At 42.2% G+C, this 17852-nt stretch overlaps 1 protein-coding gene across 1 annotated transcript in view; it reads right to left on the reverse strand.

Annotated features, from left to right (window-relative positions):
- Positions 1–956: 956 nt before the first annotated feature.
- LOC137643809 (116 kDa U5 small nuclear ribonucleoprotein component) overlaps positions 957–17852 on the reverse strand; it is a 31329-nt gene continuing 14433 nt past the window's right edge. Inside the window, exons 2-5 of the mRNA XM_068376496.1 lie at positions 9387–9692; positions 8066–8253; positions 4265–4433; positions 957–3448 (exon numbers count right to left, since the gene is read on the reverse strand). Coding sequence (XP_068232597.1) covers positions 1169–3448; positions 4265–4433; positions 8066–8253; positions 9387–9677 — 2928 coding nt within the window. The 5' untranslated portion in view covers positions 9678–9692 and the 3' untranslated portion in view covers positions 957–1168. The remainder of the gene's footprint in view (positions 3449–4264; positions 4434–8065; positions 8254–9386; positions 9693–17852) is intronic.

Consider the following 17852-nt stretch of genomic DNA (forward strand, 5'->3'; position numbering starts at 1 on the left):
TAGTTCAACTTTGAAAACAGTACAAGACTATCAAAGAAATTCTTTCAAAAACATTAAAATAGCATAATATGTTAACAGGTAAAAACGAAATGACGGGCTCAATGTTAATTAACTTCGGTTCCAAGAAAAGACCGCCTACTATTAGGAAAGGTCGAATATAAACAAATATAAAAATTAATTTTAATAAGTTTATAATAAAAGGAAGTTAATCAAAGAGGCCTATAAAAGGCGGAGAGATATAAAATAAATCTATAACTTTGTTAAGCAAAATTAAGAGAGTCTATACTCTCTTCGACACCAACACTTCCGTCTAAGGGAAGGGTCGGCCATTTAAAAGTGAAAGAGAGTTCATACTCTCTTCGTACCAAAATTAAATCAAATTAATTCCAAAAACTTGCTAAGCTAATGATATAGCTTCCTGAATAGCGAAGGCTAAACTCTAGAGCAAATACATCACCAAATCGTGAGCAATAACTCCAGAATCAACAGCGTATCCATGTAGGTCTAGCCGGAGGCACGACAGAGGAAAAATTGAGGTGGTGTTGACAAGAAGTACTGGAGTACCTGACCACAGATGGCGCTGTGGTGTTCACCCCCACCTGTATAGCGATCGCTGGCGTATCCCGACCATAGATTTCTGTCGGGCAACAGAGTTGACAGCTACATGATTATCGGGTAAGATTAATATTGAAAAAGCATAATACTAAGCAGAGAATTGGTGTATATCTAGAAATAGTCATAGAAATTTGGAAGCACAAAACTAAATTTCAATGAAAGATAACAATGGCCGAAACAGAAATTGAGAATTATGTTCATAAACTCGGCATCTGATTTCATTAATCAGTCTTGCAAAAAATGCAAAACTGGTTCTAGAAATAGCTATTCCAATATAGTACAGAAAGAAAACTTAACATACCATCTGCATTATAAAGTAAGGATAGAGTGAAACGTTAACGTATATCTAATAAAATATCTTTTCCAGTTTTTTCTCATCTTTACAATTCTTAATATAAAATTCAAAACAAAAAAACTTGAAAGTATACACAAAATATTTGCACATTTTCACAAGGTGAAGGTTTAGTTGACAGTTAACCACTTCACGGTAAAGCATATATAAATGGTTGCTTATTGCTACTCCATAAACATGATGAAATATTAAACAAAAACCTTAAGCATAATTTAGAGTGACATCTTGCCTGGCCAACTCCAACAACATAGGGTCGTCGAAGAACTTGTTGATGGATACGTCTTCTGACAAGCCCTTGCGGCGACGAGTCTTAATCATGAACTCCCTGGCCAGATGTGTGGCAGGCTGAGGTTCTAAGGGACGAATCTGGATGCTCTTGTCTAACGGATCACCTGGAACGATCTGCCAGTGATGAAACACGCTCAGGCAAAAGGCTTGACCTTGCGTATGCATTCTCAAGTCCGTTTCGAAACCAAAAGAGTCTATAGCTGGAATGAAAGCTTTGATGGTATACAAAGGTGATCCAGCAACCGGAGCATCTTGAGTAACGTGGCCTCTTCTCTTTGTTAGAACAGTGTACACTGACGAGACACAATCAGCTGGTGCCTGAATTTCAACGAAATAATACGGTTCCATCAGACGTGGTGTGGCCATTAAGAACGCTGAATAGGCGACTCTTCTAGCAGTAGGAATGACTTGGCCTCCACCTCGGTGTAATGGTTCTTCCGCAATCACTGCATCTAGAATTTTGAATTTACAATTTCTGATGGGTTCTTCACATAACGGGCCTTCTCGCGTGCCCCACTGAAAACCTTGTACTATGGAATCCTTAACTGATGAAAGGAGATTTTTGTCTACCTCCGAAGGTAATGTGTCATCTACGAGAATGTTTGGACCACTATGATCAGGGCCAAAAGCCCAAATAGATCGAGCCGCCAACACATCCCAGTCATAGCGAGTCTGGAAGAATTCACCCAGTCTCCTTCTGTCCCAGTTAATTTGAACTACTTCACCTTCAATATCCTCAGCAAGACCTCTCTCAAGAGGTTCAGCAATCATGGTGATTTTATTTCTCTTATTTGGAGTTTCAGCGAAACACTTCAGAGATGAAGTGTCAACAACAGTTTCACAAAAGCTGACCACTGGATCAGCAACTTTAATGTCAATCTCAGAATACATTTTACGTAAATCGTGCATCACACAGTCAAGATACAATTCTCCTGTCCCAAGGATGATGTGCTCTCCAGATTCCTCTACTTTGTTACTTAACAACGGATAAGATTTGTTGACTTTTCGAAGTCCATCTAACATTTTTGGTAACTCTGATGGGTTGACAGGTTCCACAGCTATCTTGATAACAGAATGAGTGTTAAACTTAAGCGGTCTGAAAATGTGAAGTTCACTACTCGGTGGCAAATCGGTTATGGTAGCAGTTTTAACGATAGGTTCATCTATACCTTCAATCAAAACCCAGTTCCCAGCAGGAACAGCATTAACTTCAATATTATACCGTCCCTCATACACCCACAACCTACCCACTGTTAAAATACGCGAGTCCTCTTCATCAACAAGTGTATATTTTTCTCCAAGGACTCTCACATCCTGATTTGCATGTAGTGTCCCCGAAAGAACACGTCCGAACACATGAAACGCTGTGGCGTCTTCATTTGGATATTGTTTAGTCGTGTGAACAACAAGCGGTCCTTCGGGATCACACTGCATCATGCCTTCGGCTAATTCACTTTCGAGAGGTCCAGTATAGGTGGTTTCCACTTTCTGCTTCCCATAGGCTTGAGGTGACGGAATATGATTGACGCACATGTCGACGAATCCATCAAAAGGTCCTATGAATCGGGTCATGAAGAGTTTCAGGAGAGGTCTAATGTTCATTCTCTGCTCTTCTTTGCTCATGTGAATTCCCAATTCATCCATCAGAGAAATCAAATGCGAGTCAACATCACCAACAATGTGAGCAAAGATTTTGTAAAGTGGTTCCAAAATGAATTCAACAAAACTTCTTTGGGATGTGGATGTTGGAGGCTTCTTTGTGAACTTCCTAGTTCGAGGGTTAAAGTAAATGTCTCCCCAGAGACGTCTGGAAAAGTCCTCTAGTTGCAGATCATAGCCGAATTGCTGCGCATACTGCTTGGCAAATGACTTTAAAGTAAAGCAAAGTGCATACTGTGAGCTGGCAAAACAAACATTGCCAAGCAATGGAGAGATAGTCTGGGGATTCTCCTGGTCAGTGTACTGCTGAAGGAGAGAATTTACTTCTTCGACAATATGCCTCAATTTATAGTAGGCATCTTGTGGAGGCAATTTCAATTCAAGTATAAGCCTGTCTATCTTATTAATACATAGGGTAATGGCAAGATGCTCTTGCACAGCATGCTTCAGGAGTCGCTGGGTATTAAGCATGACACCTTCAGCTGCATCAACGAACAAAACGACTCCATCGCTTAGCCTCATCGCAGCTGTTACCTAAAATGAGACAAAATAAGAAACGTTAAGATTTTTACATCTATAAGAATGGATACACTACATGTACTTTTATAATGTGCTTATTAGTATAGATACATTACATTTACATTATGCATTTGGAAGATTACTGTACTATCAATTAATTGAAATTCATACTAATCTTGATACTAGTGGGGTCGATATTAGCTACATTTTGTTATTTATTACACCTGTTAAACATTATTACGAATGCAGTGATGGTAAAAGTCAGACACAAGACATAATATGCATGACATGATAATGGGACACTGATGGAGTATAAAATGGTAGAAGTTCGCGTATGATACGTAGTTCATAGGAGAAAGCGAAGAGAAACTGCAGAAACTAAGAAAAAGTTTAAAAGTACTTACAAAAGGAGACTTGAAAATGATAACTATGAATTTGAAACAAACGAATATTTAACCCTTTTACCCCCAGGCTCTTTGGAAATTTCCAACCCTTAACCCCCAAGGGGTTATTTTTTCCCCAGCACATTTTGCAGTATGTTTTTTTTAAATTGCTCTAACAACCTTAATTTTTGTCATAGAGAGGTCAGGATGGTCTCATTCTCTTGGAAAATGCCTGAATCTTCTCAAAAAATTATCAAAAATATAAAAAAAAAAATTTTTATAGCATTTTTTTGCAAGGACGTACTGGTACGTCCATGGGGGTAAAGGGATGAGTTTTGTGAAACGTACCAGTACGTCCTTTGGGGGTAAAAGGGTTAAACGAACGATGGAAGAATAAAAACAGTTGACTCACACATATTTCAGGGAGCTAATATTACAAATGACTTACCTCATCTGAGAAGTTTACATGACCAGGTGTGTCAAAGATATTCATTAGGAAACTCTTGTTTCGGACATCTTGCATAACCAGCGTTATAGGTGTGGCTTTGATACTCAACCCTCGCTCGCCCTCCGTAAAAAGTGTGTCGGTATACCGCACAGGAACGTCATCCTTGCTCCTGAAATAAAATATATACATTTAGTATACTTCATTGAACACTGCTAATACAATTTTTTTTTTTTTTTAAACATGTAGCTATTGATATTTTAGAAATATTTGAGATTCTTTCAAAGTAAAAAGGATTATTGTTTCCTTCATAATTCTGAACTATTCCAAAACTTTGATTGAAGGTAATAAGTAGCCTACTCTGGTTTGCACGTCCATCAAATATATTAGGTTTCCTGGACACAATGCGGACACTACAAGAACATAGAGATACTGTTAACCCCCAATTCAATAACAGTATTTGCAGAAAAATACTACATATTCAAAACAAATGTAGAGCTCTTGCATTGAAAGGTTCTAGACTAGCATAATGCACTACTTCTATAGTGGTATAACTAAAAAAAAGTTCATTAACTAAAATCAAAATAATTTTTCATATGGCAGATAGAAAGGACAAGTTTAACAACTAAAATTTCACTGTTTTATTATAAACAAAATTAAATCTGATAAAAAGTATCGTGTTTTAAATCTGATAAAAAGTATCGTGTTTTTCAAAGGCAAATACATAAATTGACAAAAATTCGCACTCCAAAGATCTTTCCCAGGTGGATCACACATATTGGTAGAATAGTGGCCTTAATGGAAAATGCTGTTTCTAAATACTGTATATGTGCGATTTGGGCCATGAACCTGAGTGAGTAGACAACAGAGTCTTAGCTAATAAACTAGATTTTGTACTAAAACGTAGAAAATAACAGAGCATATATTACATATGACAGAATAACAAGCTTCATAAACAGGTCAAAATTTATATGGGACCATACAGAGGAAGGGGAATAAGAGATTGAAAAATTTTTTAACCCTCTTGGTGACATTGCCTTATACTGTATCATACTGAAAGCACCAGAGAATTGTGGACTCTATGGAGTCGAGAGTGAATGAAAGTTGCAAGGTGTTGGGGGCAGTTAAGGGAGTAGTAAAAAATAGAGGGTTGGGCATGAATGTAAAGAGAGTTCTATATGAGAAAGTGATTGTACCAACTGTGATGTATGGATCGGAGTTGTGGGGAATGAAAGTGATGGAGAGACAGAAATTGAATGTGTTTGAGATGAAGTGTCTGAGGAGTATGGCTGGTGTATCTCGAGTAGATAGGGTTAGGAACGAAGTGGTGAGAGTGAGAACAGGTGTAAGAAATGAGTTAGCATCTAGAGTGGATATGAATGTGTTAAGGTGGTTTGGCCATGTTGAGAGAATGGAAAATGGCTGTCTGCTAAAGAAGGTGATGAGTGTAAGAGTTGATGGGAGAAGTACAAGAGGAAGGCCAAGGTTTGGGTGGATGGATGGAGTGAAGAAAGCTCTGGGTGATAGGAGGATAGATGTGAGAGAGGCAAGAGAGCGTGCTAGAAATAGAAATGAATGGCGAGCGATTGTGACGCAGCTCTGGTAGGCCCTGCTGCTTCCTCTGATGCCTTAGATGACCGCGGAGGTAGCAGCAGTAGGGGCTTCAGCATTATAAAGCTTCATCTGTGGTGGATAACGGGGGAGGGTGGGCTGTGGCACCCTAGCAGTACCAGGTGAACTCGGTTGAGTCCCTTGTTAGGCTAGGAGGAACGTAGAGAGTAGAGGTCCCCTTTTTTGTTTTTGTTTCATTTGTTGATGTTGGCTACCCCCCAAAATTGGGGGAAGTGCCTTGGTATATGTATATGTAAGTATGTACAAAGAAGGCGAGTTTATTCTATGGAAATATATCTTGTATAAAACTCAATAAAGACTGGAATAACTATGTTTGAAATAAAACTATAGATAATGAGATGGAATGCATCAACTATGGAGACATCACATTTTTTTCCCATGAAAAGATAATGGAAGATTTGATTGAAGAATATGAGATAACATGATTATTATCATTATTATTACCAGCCAAGCTACAACCCTAGTTGGAAAAGCAAGATGCTACAAGCCCAAGGGCTCCAACAGGGAAAATAGCCCTGTGAGGAAAGGAAATAAGGAAACAAATAAATGATGAGAATAAATTAACAATATATCATTCTAAAAACAGTAACAGCGTCAAAACAGATATGTCCTATATAAACTATTAACAACATCAAAAACAGATATGTCATATATAAACAATAAAAAGACTCGTGTCAGCCCGGTCAACATAAAAACATTTGATTTAAAAGAATAAGAACATATCAACAGAGTTCTAAAATACATTTACAATATTTGGGTATTATTCAAGCAATGGAAAGTGTTACAAATACTACTACAAGAAAATCGGTGCACCAATGCTGGGTCACAAAGGTCCCATAATATAAAAAATGTTACAAGTAATTTGTATTTTTCTTAGCTAAACAAACCAGAGTCCTTTAAAACACTTTTGACTTTCAGCTCAGGTCTGAGAGGGGTAACTGAGGTGGGAATGTACCTGGCTAACAACTCTATGATGTGAAACGTCGCCCAGGTATGCATCTGCTTCCTCAGCTTGTAAAGAGGGCACAAAACCATGCCCTCTTACTTGTTGACAAAGCCACTATGGTGGTGTTATCACTCATCAACACTACCGAGTGTTTCCTCAAGTATTCTTGGAGTGGTTGCAGGGCTAGAACCAATTCTTGCATATCCAGGAAGTTGATGTGCACACACTTCTCTTCTTTTGACCACACTTTCTTGGGTCAAACATATCGTCAGCAGTCTGCATAGTAACAAAAGAGCTTTCAACCTCCGTATGGGTGCGGTGATCACTGAGGGAACTCCACACACCCGAGGAGCCTGAAAAATCAGCCAGTGCAATTCTGGGACCTCATTGCATCCCCTCCGGAGAAATATCTACAGGCATATGCACAAAAGCCACAGTTGCATGCACACTTGATGAGGGAAAGAAACAACTGAAAAACGTCATGCGTCCTTTTGGGATTTGCTAACAACAACCCCAGAGAAGACAGCTTAGTTCTCTTTTTCTCCTTCAAATCATACACTTATCAATGCACAGGAGGCCACTATCTGCACTCACCATATGGGTATGACTGCAAACAATCATAGTCCCTACAAGAAGCAAACATAGAGAGTAGCCATAAACCGGTTTTAGTGGCCACCATTTCCTGGGCAAGTAGGAATCTCTCGTTTCACATCCATTATCAATGGTCACCGTACACAACTGAGAAATACAGTATTGTAATAGAAAAATCTCAAAGACTTTGGTTAGGTCGCAATAGTACTATATGTCCACACTCGTTGCAACCGAAGACAAAAGTGAAGTCTTTGACAAGAGGGTCGGAGAGGATACTTGCCTGCGTGCATCCCTTGTCGTTCACTACCTCGTTAACAAATTCAAAGGTCATTTCAGCTCTGCTGAAGACATTCTGTATTTCAAAAGATGAAAGGTTTGTGTACTCATAGGAACAAAAAAACCATTACAGTAATACTGAAAGTGCATTATATATTTAGAGGCAGAAAGTAGTGCTGAGTGATATATAGAGGATGCATGGTGTGAGAAGCAGTGCATTAGAGGCAAAATGAAGAGATGAGAGATGCTGAGGGAGAGGCAGAATCAACAGGGAAATTAATAATGAAAAAATTAAGATGTCAGAGATGTCTTCCTCTAACATTAAGAAGAGTATCTTCCTTCTAAAAGAAATTACATACCTGAATTCAGGATGGGTCTGATGTATAAGGCAGTCAACGAATGTGCTTTTACCATGGTGGAGATGGCCTACCAGCGACACATTACGAACTAGGCAGGGATTATCCATAAGATCTGCCAAGAACTCCAGATTGTACGTGGTTGATGGCAGGTCCTTCTCAACATGGCTGAACTTCTTCACTTTTACAGGCTGCAATGAGAATAAAATCATCAGTATGGTTTGTAAATAAAACTAATATAAAGCTATTTAGATACTGTATTTTAATGCGAAAAAAATCAATGGATAAGAAAATGTATTATGACAATAAATTGTACGAGTCTTATCATGAAAAGGAAAAAGTTCTTAGGGGAGCCCCATACTGTATAAATGACGAGTTTGTATTAGGAACAAGGTTGAGTTAGTTACATTTCTACTCTCTCATTGACATAAGCAAAGGATTTGTTCTTAAATAAGCAGTGGAAAAAAGGAAAAGGGAACGTTAAAGAGGTTTGACCAGAAGGTGAGAACAAATCAAAGAGTACACACTAGATGGAGCGTTATACAGCTTGGAAATAAAGGGACCCTGCAAAGAACCTCAAGTATTGTCAACAGTGCTAATAAAAAAAACACAGAGATGTCCTTCAATAGAGGGAGGTGTACAGTAAACATGCATTAAATATAGGAGATCCCCAATTTACAAACACAAATCCAACTGAAAATAACAATGATATGACACAGAAATATTTTAAAAAAACAATACCATATCATTTAATATAGTAAGCAAAATGACATTTGTAATCTTCTTTCTTCTTCTTCTTTGTCTACATCTTTTCCCACTTCTATGTGGGGTCGATGTTTCTGGCCAGCTTTCTCCATCTACCTCTGTCCCACACCTCATCACCGGTTAATCCCTTTGATCGAAGGTCATCCCTGATACATTCCACCCACCTTTGCTTTGGTCTCCCTCTCCTTCTTGTTCCCTGTACCTCTATTTCCATTACTCTCCTTGCAATTTACTGTTCATCTCTTCTCATGACATGACCGTACCACCTCAGGCTACCTTCTTGGATCTTATCTGATAGTTTTCTAACTCCCGTGGCACCCCTAATAACAAGCCATTTATTTCATATGAATCCTAGCTATTGACTTTCGTAGCTGGAAATCATAGGCATGTGATTCAAATTTGGCTTAACCTAGGCGAAAATTTGAACAAATTCTGCTTATAAACAGTTTCTTGGAACCAATTAAGTTTGTGAGTTGAGAACCTTCTGTTTTAATACATTTGAATAACTAGAACACCAAATTTACATCTATTAACAAAAAAATGCTGTATTGTACGGTACTTTTATTATGGGCTGAGTCAGTGGTTGCGCATCCTCCTCTTGTACAATGGTCTCCACCTCCGGCCCATAAACATCCGCCGCACTAGGGTAGTACTGTTTGTCTTCGTGTAGGACAACTGCTTGAGCCGACACTTCCTCCTCTTCCCCTGCCATTCCATCATCGTCGTCATAGCCGTTTACTTCCTGGTCTTGGTCCGGGTAATCGTCATCATCCTCTTCCTCGTCATCCTCATCAGAGTCGAGCTCCGGACCAATGTAATTACCAAACTCGTCATATAAATCAGCATCCATTGCTCTTCAGTGACACTGAAATAGGACAATAATATTTAGATTATTGAAATAACAAAGAAAGATATGACTAACTTATATCTTTAAGACAAAATTATTTACAGTACTTTAACCCTTTTACCCCAAAAGGACGTACTGGTACGTTTCACAAAAACCACCCCTTTACCCCCATGGACGTACCGCTACGTCCTTGCAAAAAAATGCTATAAAAATTTATTTTTTCATATTTTTTATAATTTTTTGAGAAAATTCAGGCATTTTCCAAGAGAATGAGACCAACCTGACCTCTCTATGACAAAAATTAAGGCTGTTAGAGCAATTTAAAAAAATATACTGCAAAATTTGCTGGGAAAAAAATAGCCCCCTGGGGGTTAAGGGTTGGAAATTTCCCAATAGCCTGGGGGTAAAAGGGTTAATACTGATGATGACTGGAGAAGTATTTAATTAAAAGCTCAGGATAGAGATGACTGGCGAAATCTAACCGAGGCCCTTTGCGTCAATAGGCGTAGGAGGAGGTGGTGATGATGACTTTAATCTGTACTTCTGTATTCTTATCTTTAACGTGACTTTTCTCTCTTATGTTATTCATTATGCTAGATGCCATGTGACCGTTTTCTTCAAAGATACTCTTTATCCTATCTATACAAAAAAACAAATGAAATTAAAATGATATTTTAATTATAAAATGTTATTTTTATAATAAAATAAATTTTTGAATATACTTACCCGGTGATTATAATAGCTGCAACTCTGTTGCTCGACAGAAAACTCTAAGGTAAAATTCGCCAGCGATCGCTACACAGGTTGCGGAGGTGCCCAACAGCGCCATCTGTCGTCCAGATACCCAGTACTCAATGTAAACAAAGAACTCAATTTTCTCCTCGTTCCACTGCATCTCTATTGGGGAGGAAGGGAGGGTCCTTTAATTTATAATCACCGGGTAAGTATATTCAAAAATTTATTTTATTATAAAAATAACATTTTTCAATATTTAACTTAGCCGGTGATTATAATAGCTGATTCACACCCAGGGGGGTGGGTAGAGACCAGCACTATATGTTTACATTATTATGAGCTAAGAATTTTTATTTCATTTTAGAAGTTATCAAAATAACAAAAACAAAATAAATAGGTACCTGGTAAGGAAGTCGACTTGAACAATTACTCTGCCTTTTTAAGTACGTCTTCCTTACGGAGCCTCGCGATCCTCTCAGGATGCTGATCGACCCCTAGGATCTGAAGTATCAAGGGTTGCAACCCATACAACAGGACCTCATCAAAACCCCTAATCTAGGCGCTTCTCAAGAAATGACTTTGACCACCCGCCAAATCAACCAGGATGCGAAAGGCTTCTTAGCCTTCCGGACAACCCAAAAAACAACAATAAAAACATTTCAAGAGAAAGATTAAAAAGGTTATGGAATTAGGGAATTGTAGTGGTTGAGCCCTCACCCACTACTGCAATCGCTGCTACGAATGGTCCCAGAGTGTAGCAGTCCTCATAAAGAGACTGGACATCCTTAAGATAAAAAGACGCGAACACTGACTTACTTCTCCAATAGGTTGCGTCCATTATACTTCGCAGAGATCTATTTTGTTTAAAGGCCACGGAAGTTGCGACAGCTCTAACTTCGTGTGTCCTTACCCTCAGCAAAGCTTGGTCTTCCTCATTCAGATGGGAATGAGCTTCTCGTATTAACAGTCTGATAAAATAGGATAAAGCATTCTTTGACATAGGCAAAGATGGTTTCTTAACTGAACACCATAAAGCTTCAGACGGGCCTCGTAAAGGTTTAGTTCGTTTTAAATAGAACTTAAGAACTCTCACAGGGCATAAGACTCTTTCTAGTTCATTTCCAACCATATTCGATAAGCTTGGAATATCGAACGATTTTGGCCAAGGTCGAGAAGGCAGCTCGTTTTTGGCTAGAAAACCAAGTTGTAGAGAACATGTAGCCGTTTCAGATGAGAAACCGATGTTCTTGCTGAAGGCATGAATCTCACTGACTCTTTTAGCTGTGGCTAAACATACCAGGAAAAGAGTCTTTAAGGTGAGATCTTTCAGGGAGGCTGATTGTAGCGGCTCGAACCTGTCTGACATGAGGAATCTTAGTACCACGTCTAAATTCCAACCAGGTGTAACCAAACGACGCTCCTTCGTGGTCTCAAAAGACTTAAGGAGGTCCTGTAGATCTTTATTGTTGGAAAGATCTAAGCCTCTGTGACGGAAGACTGATGCCAACATGCTTCTGTAACCCTTGATAGTGGGAGCTGAAAGAGATCGTTCTTTCCTCAGATATAAGAGGAAGTCAGCTATTTGAGTTACAGAGGTACTGGTCGAGGATACGGATACCGACTTGCACCAGTTTCGGAAGACTTCCCACTTCGATTGGTAGACTCTAAGGGTGGATGTTCTCCTTGCTCTAGCAATCGCTCTGGCTGCCTCCTTCGAAAAGCCTCTAGCTCTCGAGAGTCTTTCGATAGTCTGAAGGCAGTCAGACGAAGAGCGTGGAGGCCTTGGTGTACCTTCTTTACGTGTGGCTGACGTAGAAGGTCCACCCTTAGGGGAAGTGTTCTGGGAACGTCTACTAGCCATCGAAGTACCTCGGTGAACCATTCTCTCGCGGGCCAGAGGGGAGCAACCAGCGTCAACCTTGTCCCTTCGTGAGAGGCGAACTTCTGCAGTACCTTGTTGACAATCTTGAACGGAGGGAATGCATATAGATCTAGATGTGACCAATCTAGGAGAAAGGCATCTATATGAACTGCTGCTGGGTCCGGGATTGGTGAGCAATATGTTGGGAGCCTCTTGGTCATCGAGGTTGCGAAGAGATCTATGGTCGGCTGGCTCCAGGTGGCCCAAAGTCTCTTGCATACATCCTTGTGGAGGGTCCATTCTGTTGGAAGAATTTGTCCCTTCAGACTGAGACAATCTGCCATGACATTCAAGTTGCCTTGGATGAACCTCGTAACTAGCGAAATGTTTAGACCTTTTGACCAGGTGAGGAGGTCCCTTGCGATCTCGTACAACGTCAGTGAGTGGGTCCCTCCTTGCTTGGAGATGTACGCCAAAGCCATGGTGTTGTCCGAGTTCACCTCCACCACTTTGCCTTGAAGGAGAGACCTGAAGCTTTTCAAGGCCAGATGTACTGCCAGTAGCTCCTTGCAGTTGATATGCATTGTCCTTTGACTTGAGTTCCATATTCCCGAGCATTCCCGACCGTCTAATGTCGCGCCCCAGCCTACGTCCGATGCGTCCGAGAAGAGAACGTGGTTGGGAGTCTGAACAGCCAGGGGCAGACCCTCTCTGAGGCTGATACTGTCCTTCCACCATGTCAGGCAAGACTTCATCTTCTCGGAAATGGGGATTCAGACCGCTTCTAGCGTCTTGTCCTTTTTCCAGTGAAATGCTGGGTGATATTGAAGAGGACGGAGGTGTAGTCTTCCTAATGATACGAACTGTTCCAGGGATGATAGCGTCCCTATCAGACTCATCCACTTCCTGACTGAACATCGTTCCTTCTTCAGCATGTTCTGGATGCATAACTGGGCTTGGCTTGTTCTGGGCGCCGACGGAAAAGCCCGAAAAGCTAGACTGTGAATCTCCATCCCTAAATACACAATAGTTTGGGATGGGACCACTTGTGACTTTTCCATATTGACAAGGAGACCCAATTCCTTGGTCAGATCTAGAGTCCACTTTAGATCCTTCAGACAGCGACGACTGGAAGAAGCTCTGAGAAGCCAGTCGTCCAAATAGAGGGAGGCTCGGATGTCCGCTAAATAAAGGAATTTGGCTACATTCCTCATCAGCCTCGTAAACACAAGAGGAGCTGTGCTTAGGCCAAAGCACAGGGCTTGAAACTGGTAGACAACCTTTTCGAAAACGAATCTCAGAAAAGGTTGGGAGTCCGGGTGGATGGGGACGTGGAAGTAGGCGTCCCTTAGGTCTAAAGAGACCATCCAGTCTTCCCTTCTGACCGCTGCTAGAACCGACTTTGTGGTCTCCATGGAGAACGTCTGCTTTGTGACAAAGACATTCAGCGCACTGACGTCTAGCACCGGCCTCCACCCTCCTGTCTTCTTGGACACCAAGAAGAGACGGTTGTAGAATCCTGGGGTTTGATGGTCCAGGACTTTGACTACCGCTCCCTTCTCTAGTAAGAGAGACACTTCCTGTTTCAATGCTCGTCTCTTGTCTTCCTCTCTGTACCTGGGAGAGAGATCGATGGGGGACGTTGCTAGAGGGGGTTTTCGTACAAACGGGATCTTGTACCCCTCTCTGAGCAACTTCACAGATTGTGCATCTGCGCCTCTCTTTTCCCAGGTCTGCCAGAAGTTCTTGAGTCTGGCTCCCACTGCTGTCTGAAGAAGCTGGCAGTCAGACTCTGCCCTTAAAGGACTTGGTTCCTTCTTCTTTCCACGTCTCCCTTCGGCACGAGCACCTCCTCTGCTGGAGGCTCTGCCACGAAAGGGCGGAATAAAACGGGACGCTGGAGTGTCCATCCTTGGTCTAGCTGACAAGATAGGCAAAGGGGTGGCTTTGCGAGCAGAGGACGCAACAAGATCGTGAGTATCCTTCTGTATCAAAGCAGCGGCAATTTCCTTAATCAGATCCTCTGGAAAAAGGCACTTAGAAAGAGGAGCAAACAGAAGTTCGGATCTCTGGCATGGTGTGACTCCAGCTGAAAGGAATGAACACAGGTTTTCACGCTTCTTAAGGACTCCGGACACAAAAGATGCAGCAAGCTCATTAGACCCATCACGTACGGCCTTGTCCATGCAGGACATAATGAGCAAGGAAGTCTCCTTCTCCGTCGGAGAGATCTTTCTGCTAAGAGCTCCTAGACACCAGTCTAAGAAGTTAAAAACCTCGAAGGCTCTAAATATCCCTTTCAAAAGGTGGTCCAGGTCCGAAGATGACCAACATATCTTCGAGCGTCTCATGGCTAGGCGGCGGGGAGAGTCTACAAGACTTGAGAAGTCGCCCTGGGCAGAGGCAGGAACTCCCAAGCCGAGAACTTCTCCCGTGGCATACCAGACGCTCGATCTAGAAGAGAGTCTAGCAGGGGGAAACGTAAAAGCTGTCTTCCCTAAACTCTTTTTGGACTGCAGCCATTCTCCTATCACTCGCAAAGCTCTCTTGGACGAGCGTGCGAGGACGAGTCTAGTAAAGGCAGGAGTGGTTGACGGCATGCCTAACACAAACTCTGACGGAGGCGAACGCGGAGCTACAGACACAAACTGGTCCGGAAACATCTCTTTGAACAGGGCCAAAACTTTCCTAAAGTCCAAAGAGGGTTGCGTAGACTTAGGCTCGTCCAGTTCTGAATGCGGTTCATCTACATGTGCAGCACCATCATCATCAGAAAGTCCCTCATCCGATAACTGATGAGGGAACGGCAACGGAGTGGGTAACGGCCGGTTGGCTGAGTCCGGCCGCACGGGTGCATGCGTGACTGAGCCGGACGCAACGTCATGGAACTGTTGCCCAGTCTGTGAGCTGGCAACAACCATAGCAGCGCGGGGACGCACAGCGTCTACTCCAGACTGTCTAGACTGATGTGGGTGAGCAGTGGCAACCACACTGGGTTGCGGAGGTTGACGCACCGCGTCAAAACAAAACAACTCTGACGGTTGTTGAACCTCCCGAACGTCAACGGATAACTCTGTGCGTCGCTGAACGTCAACATGCGGCTGGCAGATCACACTGGAACGCATGGGTGGCGGAACTCTCTCAACTGGAGTGCGTGAGAAGGTTACCTCAGCGTCCCCAGGACGCACAATCGATCGTGTGGGTGGTTGTAGGCAAGGAGCTGCACTAGCTGGTGCGGCAGCAACCTTCACCGAACGAAAGTCCTGCATAAGCGACGTTAGTTGAGACTGCATGTCTTGCAGTAAAGACCACTTAGGGTCTACAGGAGCAGGTGCGGCGACAGACGGTGTAACTGTCTGAAGCGGTACCGCTTTGCCTCTCTTAGGAGGTGAGCAGTCATCGGATGACTGCAGCGAGTCCGAACTGACCCAGTGGCTACAGCTGGGCCGTTGGACTTGCGCGGAAGGGACCGACTTGCGCTTTAACGGTCGTGAGACCTTGGTCCATGGTTTCTTGTGAGAAACACCTTCCGAAGACGAGGTATAAATGGGCTCTCTCGTCTTTGTTAGGCAGGGGCGATCTTTGGTAGATACGCCCGATACCACGGAGGGAACGTCTGTTCGCTGATTAAAGCCTCTCGAACCCATTTGTCGTACGACATTGCTTCTCCCCTGGACTTGGGAGCTTGCAAGAGGTCCCGGACTAGGAGGACGACAGGCACGAACAGACGAACCCTCAAGCGCAATACTATCCACAACACTATCACTCACTTTAACACTTCCCACTGCACTTTTACACTTCAGCTCCTTCACATCCGCCATGAGCTGATTACGGTCACTAGCCAGGGACTCAACTCTCTCACCCAGAGCCTGGATGGCACGCATCATATCAGCCATCGAAGGTTCCTGAGTGCCAGAAGGGGGATTAGGAGCAACCACTACAGGGGAAGGAATAGGTTGTGGGGCATGAGGAGAGGAAATGTCAATAGAACGAGAGGAACTTCTCCTAACTCTATCTCTCTCTAGCCTACGTGTATACTTTTGGAATTCGATAAAATCGAATTCCGAAAGCCCAACGCACTCCTCACAACGATCTTCCAATTGACAGGTTTTATCCCGACAATTGGAACAAACAGTGTGAGGGTCGATAGAGGCCTTCGGAAGACGCCTTGAACAGTCCCTAGCATTGCACTTCCTAAATTTTGGGACTTGTGAAGGGTCAGCCATTTTGAATTGGTCAAAGGGGAATTCAAAAACTATCAAAAAGTCATCAACAAAGAATCCGTAATCAAAAAGAGTTCAAGGAATTGCGAAGAGAAAGCCTGCACAGCGAAAGCTCAAAAACTAGAATAGTGTACTTCACCAATTAGTTGTGAAAACAAATCCAGTTTAGCAACAGCGAATAAGTACGTCTTGTCGGTAGCACGACAGAGAGAAAATTGAGTTCTTTGTTTACATTGAGTACTGGGTATCTGGACGACAGATGGCGCTGTTGGGCACACCCGCAACCTGTGTAGCGATCGCTGGCGAATTTTACCTTAGAGTTTTCTGTCGAGCAACAGAGTTGCAGCTATTATAATCACCGGCTAAGTTAAATATCGAAAAATAAATTTTTGAATATACTTACCCGGTGAATATATAATAGCTGCTACTCAGCGGCTCGACAGAAAACACACTCAAAAACTCGCGAGCGATCGCTATGAAGGTTGCGGGTGTGACCACCAGCGCCAACTATCGGCCAGATACCACTCTTGCATGTAAACAAACCCTTCAATTCTTCTCGTCCCGCTGCGTCTCTATTGGGGAGGAAGGGAGGGCCTTTAATTTATATATTCACCGGGTAAGTATATTCAAAAATTTATTTTATAATTAAAATATCATTTTTAAATATTTAACTTAGCCGGTGAATATATAATAGCTGATTCACACCCAAGGCGGTGGGTAGAGACCAGAGTTAATTAAGTTTACAGCGTATAAGCTAAGAGTTTTTGACAGTTATCAATATAACAAAACCAAAATATATAGGTACCTGGTAAGGAAGTTGACTTAGACGATTACTCTGCCTTGTAAGTCTGTCTTCCTCACGAAGCCCAGCGATCCTCTTAGGATGCTGAAAGACTCCCAGGAGCTGAAGTATAAAGGGTTGCAACCCATACTAACAGGACCTCATCAAACCCCTAATCTGGGCGCTCTCAAGAAATGACTTTGACCACCCGCCAAATCAACAAGGATGCGAAAGGCTTCTTAGCCTTCCGTACATCCCAAAAAACAATATTAAAAAACATTTCAAGAGACAGATTAAAAAGGATATTGGAATTAGGGTAATGTAGTGGTAGAACCCTCACCCACTACTGCACTCGCTGCAATGAATGGACCCAGTGTGTAGCAGTCCTCGTAAAGAGTCTGGACATCTTTTAAGTAAAATGACGCGAACACTGACTTGCTTCTCCAAAAAGTCGCGTCCATAATACTTTGCAGAGATTTATTTTGCTTGAAGGCCACGGAGGTTGCTATAGTTCTAACTTCGTGCGTCTTAACCTTAAGCAAACATCGGTCTTTCTCATTCAAGTGAGAATGAGCTTC

Source organism: Palaemon carinicauda, chromosome 7 (genome assembly GCF_036898095.1).
Source record: "Palaemon carinicauda isolate YSFRI2023 chromosome 7, ASM3689809v2, whole genome shotgun sequence".
In the NCBI taxonomy this organism is placed as follows: Eukaryota; Metazoa; Arthropoda; class Malacostraca; order Decapoda; family Palaemonidae; genus Palaemon; species Palaemon carinicauda.